The 12,416-nt window shown below is 36.0% G+C and overlaps 1 protein-coding gene across 1 annotated transcript; it reads right to left on the reverse strand.

Annotated features, from left to right (window-relative positions):
• Nucleotides 1–6,829: 6,829 nt before the first annotated feature.
• On the reverse strand, nucleotides 6,830–7,710 carry LOC140811097 (uncharacterized). Its single transcript, XM_073168973.1, has 2 exons — nucleotides 7,338–7,710; nucleotides 6,830–7,233 (listed from the first exon to the last, which is right to left on the reverse strand). The coding sequence occupies exons 1-2, from the start codon at nucleotides 7,708–7,710 to the stop codon at nucleotides 6,830–6,832; spliced, it is 777 nt and encodes a 258-aa protein (XP_073025074.1).
• Between the last annotated feature and the right edge of the window lie 4,706 nt (nucleotides 7,711–12,416).

Consider the following 12,416-nt stretch of genomic DNA (forward strand, 5'->3'; position numbering starts at 1 on the left):
GATAACGACTATAAGTCATGGATATTCAACCATTAATCTTGGCCTCCGACTAATCCATTTTCATGTAATTCTATATATTAGATTTTTTGTTCCTACATTTGCAAAACATATAAAACAACAATATGTGATACAATATTTTATTATTCATTAGTACTCTAAAAAAAAGATAATTCTAATCAAATAATTTTGAGACTAGTCAAAATTATATCCACATTAAAAATTTAATCAAAATTTAGGAAATAAAGATTTAACAACCCAACATGTTCTTAAATAAAAAAAATCCCAAATCAGAAAAATTATCACAAAATTGCATAATAAATTAATGTAATATCTTATGAAATATATTGATAGAATAAATTCACAAAATTTATAAACTATTTATGTCACGAAATAATTTGTGTGAATCAAAATAAATACATGCTAGAATTTTTCAAATTTTAGTTGAATCTATTAGTTCACTATAAAAATTCAAGGCATGTTAGGGAGTAACATAAGAATTGTGAATAACATGTAATGAAACACGGAATTGAAAATCAATGACAGTGGATGAGAAATACGTGATTGTTCAAAACTCAATTCACTGTCATGATAGTGCATATGCTACCATAATTGTCAATATTTAATATAGATGATGATTATATATTCATTGAGTTTACAATTTATTTTCTTATTCGATGATGACGTTGTGATCTTACTGCCATATGTTCTCTTTCAAACAGCGTGATCTCACTGCCACATACTCATATATATTTTATTAAATAGCATATGTAGTTCATCATTGAACATGAAGTCACTACATATAATAAAATAGTGACTAATAATAGATCATGCATTTTCTTTTGATAGATATTAGATCTTTAGTCACATTCTTTATGAATATAAATAATTTCAGATCTTATGCCGATATTCTTTAAGAAATTGTAATAAATTTCTCGATTTATAATATCCTTAAAAAACATTCAACCAAAAGGACATTAAATTAATATTCTTAAAAAACTTGTCAAGTCTTGGATCTTATCTAAATATTCTTCATGAATATCAACAAATCTTTGATATTTTGATCAATGTTTCTTTATAAATGTTGATATACTTTGATATAGATCTTTATCGACATCATGATATTTCATGGGCAGTACCAATATATCAATAAATATAATTGTCCTACTTCCAGAGCACTGACAAATATATCATAAATTTGAGTATTGACGACACAAACGTTGTGCTATTCCAATAGCATCAAGAGAATGAGAAATATGTTTATCCTTAGTTATTTACAGCATCGTGCTGATAACGTGTTATAAGCAATAAAAGAAAGAGATATGAGTAGAGAGAATCCATAAAAGAAAAGAGAGAATGAGTCAATACTCACGTGCAATTTTCATTGAACACAATCACCCTATTTATAGTGAAAGATTGCAACATATAAATCTTTATAAATATATCTTACCATATTTATCTTGATTACAATCTTTCAAATATAACTAAATAAGATAATCATCTATAATAAGAATATATTTATAACAATAATCGTTTTATATATAATTAAATTCTATTAATATCCATAAAGAATTAATACTATCCATAAAATATAGATAAAATTTTCATCCATGCAGTGTGGAGCTGAAAATTTACCTGTTATCTTTTTTATTATATATGTGAACTAAGAAGAAGAGGTTAGGATATTATTTTTTAACCCTGATCAATTATTTTTTTAAGAAAATGACATTCTCAAGTGAAATTGATGACCATGATTGTCCGAATTTTTTTTATATATTTAATGTTTGTGTGACAATAATATTGATATATAATATTCTCGATTTAAAAAAAAAATCAAAAGATTTCTTCTTCTAAAACATTTATCAATTTATCGTGTTTTGGTGGTTTATCAATTCAAACTAACGTAAAAAATAATTAAGAACTAAAAAAATATTTATTAACTTCAACCCTGTCTAATAGTTCATTCATTAAATTTTTTTAAAAAAAATTTAACATTTTCAATAGAAATTTGAAATATCATATAAATAAATAAATATGTTATGCTAGAAATACCCAAAAAATATTCTTTAAACAACTTATGTTATTTATTTTAGTTCGTAAGTATTTAATTACGTTAGTTTGATAAACTACCACAGTGCTCTAAATAATGGTCGAGGCAGTCTCCTAGGCAGTGCTTAGGCAATAGGCGGTCTTCGACTGCCGTGCCTTTGTTTAAGCCGGTCTCTATAGGCGGTCCAAGATTATCTATGGGCGAGCATGCGACGGAGACGGTGGAGGTGGCCGAGGCGGTCAATGATTTTAAAATTCTAGTCAACTGTCAAAGTCAAATACTTCTAAAAATTAGTCAATCAATTTGAAAAACCCTGATATAATAACAACTTTGTTGAAGTGCCGTCTCTTGCACTCAATGAGTAGCGGGAGTTTAAAAATTTTGTATTTTGACAATCAAAAATCTTTTTGAGCATCGTATCATTTAAAATAATTAATAGAACGTTTAGATAATGTATCAAGACCAAAAATTAAAAAGTTAGTCGATAAAACTCAAAAACAGTAAAGTTATTTGACCAAAAAATATATCTTTCATACTGATATTATCAAATGAAATATTAATTATTATTACTGTTAGTATTTAATAAAAATAATAACAATAACAATACATAATGATGACGATAGTAATAACAAATAATTTTAGAATAAACTATTATCAAGACCACAAATACCAGTAATACTATCTCCAACTAAAATGATGACATGGCTGTCAATTTAGTGATTCTCAATGAATTTTCATTTTTTTTAGCGAATTTACTTAGAATACTTTTAAAAATGACTTTCTTTATTAAATTTTATACAATATAGCCTCTTATACTTTAAAGAGCTTAAAATACTTTTTTTCTTTATCACAATTAATTATTATCGATTTCCCACTTCCTTCCTAAACCCTAGCCGCCTCTCTCTATTCTTTAATAATTTTAAATGGTTTTTTTTTTTCAAAAAATATTTCAGAAAATACTATAAAATCTGAAATTGGGTTCTTGTACCTAATTTCCGACCATTAAGATTTTAAAATAAAATAATTTCATATAAAGCTTAAAAATACAACAAAACAGGCATAAAATACCCTTTTCTTTATCACAATTAATTATTATCGATTTTCCACTTCCCTTCCTAAACCCTAGCCGCCTCTCTCTTTTCATTAATAATTTTAAATGGGTTTTTTTTAAAAAAAAAAATATTTAGAAAAGACTATAAAATCTGAAAGTGGGTTCTTCTACTACCTAAATTTCCAGACATTAAGATTTTAAAATAAAATAATTTCATATAAAAATTTTATGGTGATTTATGTTTTACATTAGTCTACATACAAAAAAATAAAAGTCGGAGATCAAATTCATTAATTTTAAAAAATACAAAAATAATTAGATCAACAGACATACACACCTTCAATTTTTTTAAATATAAATTACCTAATATTTTACAAATAAATAATTTTTTGAAAAAATGATTGGTCCATTATTTTGAAGTAATCTATCTTTTAAATTATTGAAAACTTCAACTTTCATTTTTTTTTTTGACCAGCAAAATGTATCCATTTTATTAAGAAATCAATGTTCACATATACAAATTAACCAACCAAGATGGGAAATCCCCATTCACCCAACAAAAAGGCGAGGGAGAAGAAATAACAAATTTAACTAAAGAATGCGCTATGATATTAGCAGAGCGTCTCATGTGTTGTAGGCTTAGTATCCACGGCTCCTTAATCAGATTCTTAATCTCTTCTGCACAAGCGCCAATATATCCAAAGTCTGAAGATGGGTCCATGACTGCTTGCACGGCCATCTGAGAGTCCGAATAAATATGAGTGCAGACTAACCCCCTCTGGCATACTTGTTTTATTCCTTCCTGAATAGCTAACATCTCCGCATGGACCACCGATAATGGTGGCTCGATTCTCTTTCCAAAAGCCAGGACCATATGCCCGTCCTGATTTCGAACAACACCAGCAACCCCGTAAATGTTAAGATGTTCATTAACTGCCTGCATCCACATCAAGTCGTAGCTGCTGAGAGGGTGGGGGAGTCCACTCCTTTGTCACCTCGGCCGCTGGTTCAGTTTTGTTTGCCTGTGATGCATTCCTAAGGCCCCAGAATTCTTCGATATAGCTGTCATTCCATTGAGTCGGCCTTGTTAGTTTTGCATCGTCAGTGTTATGTGTAGCACGGAGTCTGCCACGCCAAACGCTCCAAGTGCGACAGGCAAACCTCTCAAATTCGGCTTTGCTTAGTTGGCTCATCATCCAATTGCATATCTCCATCGTGTCCCAACCACGGACTTTCTTTAGGGGCTGTTTATAAATCTGTCCCTTCCAGTAAACTTTGGCCTCCGAGCAATAGAACAGATCGTGCGCCGTTGTATCGCTCCCAAAACCGCACAACGGACAAACGTTCGGGACTGGGACATGATGCTTTATCAGATTGCTTCCTGTTGGAACTAAGTCCAGGGATACCCTCCACCAAAAGATCTTAATTTTTGGTGGAAGCGTGAGTAACCAGAGGAACTTCCACCACTTCATCATTGGTAACATGGTTTGATTTTCCGGCATATCATAAAGCCCAATACATGCCCTATATCCCTCTTTCACTGAATATCTTCCCTTTTTATCGTATTTCCAATACCTGGTGTCAACTCTCGGGGATTGCGAGAGAGGAATTCGATGGATTTCATCTCCAATATAAGGTAGGACTAATTCTCTTACAACCACTTCATCCCATTTTCCATCCTTAATAAGAGCTCCCACCTTGAGTTCATTTAGGTTCGGATGGCTATGGTTAGTAAGGTAGTTGCGATACTTTGGCACCCATTTATCTTGGAAGATGCGTATTGAGTTTCCATTCCCTACTCGCCAATATAACCCATCTTCCAATAATGTCCTGCTCCATAGGAGTGATCTCCATACAAACGATGGTTTACTCCCAAGGGGAGCATGCATGATGTCTCCATGTTTAAAGTAGCGAGCTTTGAGGACTCTGCTAACAAGCGAATCAGGTTTCCTCAGAATTCTCCAAATCTGTTTGGCAAGGAGAGCTTTATTAAATATCTCAAGTTTGAGAAACCCCATCCCTCCCTGGTATTTCGGTTTACACATGTAATCCCACTTTTTCCAATGAAGCTTTCAATTGTCTGTAGTAGATCCCCACCAGAACTTGGCACATTCTCGTTCAATATTATTGCAGATAGATCTGCGGATTCGGAAGCAGGACATGGCGTATGTGGGTATGGCCTGAAGAATTGACTTAATCAACACCTCCTTTCCTCCTACCGATAACAACTTGTTGCCCCAGTTAGCAATTCTCTTGGCCACTCTTTCAAGAAGGTATGTGAATTGGACTCTTCTAACCCGAGCTGAGAAGGTTGCCAGACCTAGATAGATTTCATGTCCTTGTACTACTGGAATGGATAGTCGTAACTTAATGAGTTCTATCACATCTGTCTCTGTGTTTGGACTAAAAGAGAGGCTCGACTTTTCAAGATTGATTAGATGTCCCGATGCCTTAGCATACTGATCCAGACACAAATGAATTTGTACGCAATCACCCTCGGTTGCCCTAAAGAAAACCAGGCTATCATCAGCGAAAAACAAGTGTGAAAGTTTTAGACATGAGTTTGCAATCTTAATTCCTCTGAATTGGTTTCGCTCCTGGAAAGCGGACAGCATCGAGGAGAGGCCCTGCGCGCATATCACAAATAAGAATGAGGAAAGAGGATCTCCTTGTCTAATGCCTCTTTTTGCAATTAAGTGGCCGAAATTTTTCTGATTGATACGGAATGAGTAGGAGACCGAGCTGATACATCTCAAAATCTTTTTTGTCCAGATTGAGGCAAAACCCAATTTGTTCATCATCTCGTCCAAGAATCGCCATTCCACTCTGTCGTAAGCCTTGCTCATATCAAGTTTCAGTGCCGCATACCCATGTTTTCCGACCTTTCTATTACGCATCCAATGAATAGCCTCAAAACCCATAATTATGTTATCAGAAATCAATCTTCCCGACACAAAAGCACTTTGGTAATCATCAATTATGTCATCCATAATGGGTTTTAGTCGATTTGTCAAAGCTCGGGACACAATCTTATAACAGACATTACAGAGACTGATATGTCTAAATTCTTTCATGAGGAGAGGATTTGGAACTTTTGGAATAAGAGTGACCACTGTTTGGTTCCATATATCCAGGGAAGCTTCTTCATTAAGTACTGCAAGGACAGCTTCAGTGACATCCCGACCCACAATGTGCCAAAATTTCTGAAAGAACAGTGCTGACATACCATCTGGTCCAGGTGATTTATCCGGATGCATGTCAAATAGGGCTTTCTTCACCTCACGGTCCGTAAACGGGGCGCAGAGCATTTGATTCATCTGATGAGTGACCTTGGATTGCACACAGTCCAGTACAGGAGCCATTTCTTCTGGGGAGGGGCCGTTAGAGGTGAAAAGTTTTGAGAAATAATCAACAATAATTTCAGTCATACCTTGGGTTTCCGAGCAGAGGTCTCCATGTGCCGTGATCAGTCCCCTGATTGTGTTAACATTTCTTCTAGAGGATGCATATAAGTGGAAGATCTTTGAGTTTCTATCCCCCCTTTGAATCCAATCAGTCATGCTTCTTTGTTGCAAATATTCTTCTTCTTGTGAAGTCAGCTTCTCAAGCTCAGTCTCAAGCTGGTTTACTTGGAGCGTTGCATGAGGCCAGTTTGCTTGACTCTTAAGTGCATTTAATTTGGCCTCTTCTCCTTAATCTGCCGTGGCAAAGATTGAAGCTTGTGTCCAGCCCTATTGTTGAAGCGTTTGTAAGCAATTGGAAATTCGGGCATGAAGGGTTAATGAGTCATCGAATAGCCTCCACCCTTGAGCAACTATATCTTTACACTCTTTTTCCCTGATCCACCCAGCCTCGAATCGAGGGATAAAAGCGTGCTGTAGCGAGTAACCCGCTCCGGTAGAATTTTGGTCTCCCAAACATATATATATTGGTCGATGATCCGAATGGAAGAACTCCAATGCCTGGACATAGGCTGTTGGGTACATTAGTCGCCACTCGAGAGTACCAACAAACCTGTCAAGCCTCTCCAGGATTAGTTGATTTCCCATTCTCCTATTTGCCCATGTAAACAACTCGCCTCGACAATGCAGATCCTGTAGAGCACAATCATCCAAAGTGTCCCTAAATTCTGCATCTGTGATGAGTTTCGATGTTTGCCACCCAATTTTTCACTGTCAAAACAGATTTCTTTGAAGTCTCCACCCACAAGCCAAGGCAGATTTGTTAATTCACTCATACCCGCCAGGCGACGCAGCAATTCCCACGAATGAAGTCGATTTGATGCATTTGGGTTACCATAAAATCCTGTAAATCTCCACCTTTTGTTTCCTTCAGTCACTATAAAATCAATATGGCCTGTGGAGAAGGATGTGATTGAAACAGACAAGGAGTCCATCCATAGAAGGCATAAACCCCCGCTCCGTCCTACGCAATCCATCGTGAAACAGCCCATGAAGCCAAGTAACATTTTCCATTGCACACTATTTATGTTTCTCCTCCTTGTTTCGCTAAGGAAGAGCAAAGTGGGCTTCTTTTCGGTTACCAACCGCTTAAGTTCACGGAATGCCCGTTGGTTCCCAAGCCCCGGGGCATTCCAGGCTATGCAACTCATTCCTGTCGGCGGGGTTGCGTAGCAACCGCCGCTGCTAAATCCATGTCAATACATTTTATTTTCTTTGAAGACGCAACCTCAGAAGTGTTCTCTCCATCTCCCACCCTCTTAGTTCCTGCCAGTTCCACATCTCCAGGTGTGACCATTCTTCCCTTGCCCGGGCTACCTCTGGCCCTTCTCTTCTTGTTTTTTGGGGTGGGTTTTGGTATAAGAGATCGTTTCTCCGTCCCTTGGGACCGAATGGCCTCTAGGTTGAGAGTTACCAAGGAATCTGGGCTGGGTAAAATCATCGAATTTGCATGAGCATCGATATTTTCCTCAATCAGAGGGGTCTGCATGGTTTGCTGATTAAAGGTGTTGGGGTTTAATGGCTCAAGAGAAGTCGGCAGAAGAGCCTGAGATCTCGATACACTATCGTCCAATTCATTGTAGGACCAACTCTCTCCTATTGTCTTGTCCATTTGCATATGCAGAGGCTCCACCCCCTCATTATTACTGTTGGTAATTTGTCTTTCCCTGTTGACCCCATCCACTTTACTAGTGTGAGGGGCCCTATCTGACGGGTGTTTAATATTCTGAGATAGATGAGATTTACTTCTGTTCCCTCCATTCGGTTGCACCGCTCATAACCATGGCCCATATTCAAGTTTTCCTGTAGGCGTTGGGTTTCTATCACATTCTCGAAAAGGATGTCCAATACATCCGCATGCGTAGCAAAAGTCGGGTAACCTTTCATATGCAAGTATGATTATCAAGTCATCCTTTGTGTCACCCATACCTATCCGGATAAATCATTTTACAGGTTGTGTAGTATCAATACGCACACGAATCCTCGTGCAACTCCCCATGAAATTCCCATTCTCCCCACTTCCAGTTCTTCGATAGATCCAATCTGCGAGCCCAGTTTTTCTATGAAATTACGATGCATGAGCGCTGGTGGCATATTGTGGCATTGAACCCATATCGAGATTTCCTTAAAACTCATCGTTTGTGGTGTCTCCATACCGTAGATTTCCTTAAATATCACCAGATCCCGGAAGAAGTTCCAAGGACCATCCCTAGGGCCCGACGTCTGTCCATGATTGAAGAGAACTCTAGCATAAAGAGATTATCCCCCAACGGCTGAGTCTTGATGTTTTGCGACGCTTGTAATATTCTACCAATTTGTTGTCTAAATGTTTCCTTGTTGATCGCTTTTGATGAGATTACCTTGGCGGCCAAACAATTGGCCATATGTGTTTGGCTGCTCTTCACATCTTCCTCTGCCAATATTATTGAAGGCTCATCAACATTTGATATCTTAATTTCCTCAATTAATCTGGCTATGTCATCTGGTTCCATGGTTTCTTTGATTGTGCCTGACGTCTAGATCACCGAAGGAGGCGATGAAATAGACGAGACTGCCCTACACGCCGTAGGAAGGAAACCCTACACGCGGTAGGAGTTAATATTTCAACTTTCATTTTTAACTTGTTGTCTTGAGTCTCATTTCCTTAAACAAGATATGTGTCAAAGTTTTAAACAAGATAATAATAATTAAAAATATTAAAAATTAAAATAAAAAGCTAGCAGAGTCCGCAGTCCGCCAATATAATAGTGGTGGAGTTTTGCTAAACTCCACGAAACACGTTAATTTTGAAATTTTTATTTTCTAAAAATTATTTATAAAAAAACCCACATAATTAATTGGTTCTTCAAAAAATGCTGAATAATCAAATAAAACCATTGCGATGCTACCATGTATGCAACTCCATCAGCCTCGAGACCATTCCATGAGGTGGAGCGTTATTGTGAAAGTCTTACGGTAGAAAAGCATCCGATCTCGTGTCGAAGCAAAGAATGCACAGATGATTCTCCGGAACTGCGATCGCATGCCATTAAAGAAGAGCCCAACACTGTAAAAATCTGATATCAAGAACTTTTGCATCGATTTACTTCCACGAATTTGAGGCAGAATCGTTCAAATCAACAAGGATGCAATAATGTAAGTCACGCACGTCCGGTTCATAGAAATAACCTGAGAGTGAGAACTATGTATTATACTTTTTGATATTTATGAGTGTGCGATTATATTTGTGCTTGGTTAATTTGTACGTACAGGGACGGATCCAGGAATAAGAGTTGGGGTGGGCTTGAACTCAATATGATAAATTATATATTATTAAAAAAAAAGTACATTATATCGTTCAACGAAGTTGTGCCTTACGGGATTTTAAAACATAAAATTCATCAATAATAGAATTTACATCAATATGTTTAGCTAAATCTCGTTTAATATAGAGTGTCAAACAATCGGCAAGAAAGTCATCCTCCATTTTATTGCGAAGTGCCGTCTTCACATGCTTCATTGCTGAAAAAACCCGTTCAATAGTGGCAGTAAACACAGATAATTTCAAAACAAGATGAATCAATCTAGTCAACATAACATAAACACTTGACCGTCCACTCTCGGTCAATTGCTGACACAACTCGACAAGTGTAGAAACCTTTAAATTCTACATCACATCGAGTTTATAAATGTATCAATGCATACTTCAAAACAACAATTTCTTGATCTGTGAAATCTCCAGGATAAAACTTCTTCGCAAGCTTGCAAATATCATCACTGTTAAATGAGTCAAATGAATTTTTAGGATCTAAAGCTATACTAAGAGAAAGAAGTTTCACCGATGACTCATTGAACCGAATATTTAACTCCATCAAAATGAAATTTATTGCTGCATTAAAAACATCAAAGTGGTAATGATGTTCTATTGAATAAACCGTCGCTAATTAAAACCGCCGATCCACCTTTTTTTTATTTTTTAATAATTTAGCGACGGTTTTAGAAATAACCGTCGCTAATTTTTGCGACGGTTTTTAATAAAACTGTCGCCGATCCACATCGGCGACGGGTTTACTAAAACCGTCGCAAAAGTAGCGACAGTTATCAAAAAACCGTCGCTAAAACCGTCGCTAAATAAAAAAAAATGGGCTGGGCTGCAGCCCAGTATAGCCCTAACGTAGATCCGTCTCTGTGTACGTATCAGATATGGCTATGAGAAGTATAAATAGTCGTAGACCTAGTAATACAAGACTACAAGAGCATGGTGGTGCCACTCATGTCCAATTAGATGTGACATGCTATGGGAACATTGTATTTTTTATTAGATTTTTTACGTTGTCAAATTTAAATTTTAGTCAATTATAATTATTATTTTTTTGTTAATTTTAGTCTTTTTTCCAACGTGACACTGATTTATGTGGAATCAAATTATCACTCTCGACGAAAAATCAAACTAAAATTGAAAAATCTCGGAAGATATGATACTAAGAGTGAAAAATTATATATATAGAAAATCAAAATCACAAATAGACAAACATATACAATAGAAAATATAATTTTCTATTATTTTATTGATAAATACATGTACATAGATTTTTTTTTTTTTTGAATATGTGGTTTTTATTTGGGGAAATTGCTCATAAATCCCTAAACCCAAACTTAACTCGTCCCTAGCTCCCTAGCCATCAAAAACTCCCTTTTAACTCCCTAAACCTATAAAATTGACAAAACTACCCTTATTCTCTATTTTCTTTTAATTGATCCTCCGCGCTTCAAAAATGGTATCAGAGCATGGTTAATTTATTTCAAACACGAAAATTTTATTATTACTAGTAACTAAATGTATGAGAAGGAGAATTTCGAAAAAATTATGAATCCGAACTTTAGTTCGAGGAGAATAATTTACAAGAACTATTCCAATATTTTGGAATATACACAAGTTTATCTAACTATTGTTAGATATCAGAAACAGGAGAACAGAGGTATGTCCCAATGGTGACCACCAAGTTATGGTACAGATCTGATGGAAACATCAGACAAATGACGGTATATGTCATGTATCAAGAAATGAAAGGATTTAGGAATCCCCGAAATCATTTCAATCTCTATTCCAGAAACATTAGTTTCCGAATAGAGCTATTCAGATGTTCTATAAAGCATCTGAAACAACTCATTGAATCAGGAAATTTATCTCCTGATGAAAGACAGCAGTGTTTGCAAGACCTTGCATACACAAAAGGTAGACTCTTACAGGCCAAAAAGACCAGATCTTCAATGATCTGTTAAATATGCCAGGGACTACCATCCAGTTCGAAATTGAACTTATTTCCCTGGAAATAAATCAATTAGAACAAGAATTACAGCGAAGTACATGCTTCACTGAACTCAGAACGAAAGGTATGCGTTTACAAGGTTTAAAGAACCGTAAAAACATACTTCAAAATCTACTCAGAAGAAATTCTTCAGAGAACAATGGATCTATATAGACAGAAGATCTACGAAGGAAGCAACAGCACCCTCAGGTAAAAATTTATGATTCAGAATAATAAATTTCTGGAGATAGTACCAGACTCCTCTAAGCTCTCTCTGGATCTTAGAGAAATACAGAAAACGGTACAAAATTATGGCAATATGCTATATTATGTACCTCAAAGGATTGAAAAGGTCCTAGAGAAACAAGAAGAAATTCTTGAGATCTTAAAGGATATTCAAACAAGAATACAGAAACTAGAACAACAACCCAGTTCTAGTAGAAGAACTTCAGGAGGCTGGTTACCACCATCCTTTGGTACCGAACCTTTGTTACATCAACAAGGGAAGGCCAGAGTGGTGTCAAAACCTTTAACTGAAGAGGAAAATATGATCAATCTAATCAAGTCTG

Source organism: Primulina eburnea, chromosome 14 (assembly GCF_022965805.1).
Source record: "Primulina eburnea isolate SZY01 chromosome 14, ASM2296580v1, whole genome shotgun sequence".
Lineage (NCBI taxonomy): Eukaryota > Viridiplantae > Streptophyta > Magnoliopsida > Lamiales > Gesneriaceae > Primulina > Primulina eburnea.

Excerpts from the sequence above, each read along its gene's own strand:
- LOC140811097 (XM_073168973.1), bottom strand. The coding sequence starts at position 7,710 with ATGAGTTGCATAGCCTGGAATGCCCCGGGGCTTGGGAACCAACGGGCA. Across the intron at positions 7,234-7,337 it reads ATTGCTGCGTCGCCTGGCGG|ATGCAGAATTTAGGGACACT; the intron begins GTATGAGTGAAT and ends AACTCATCACAG.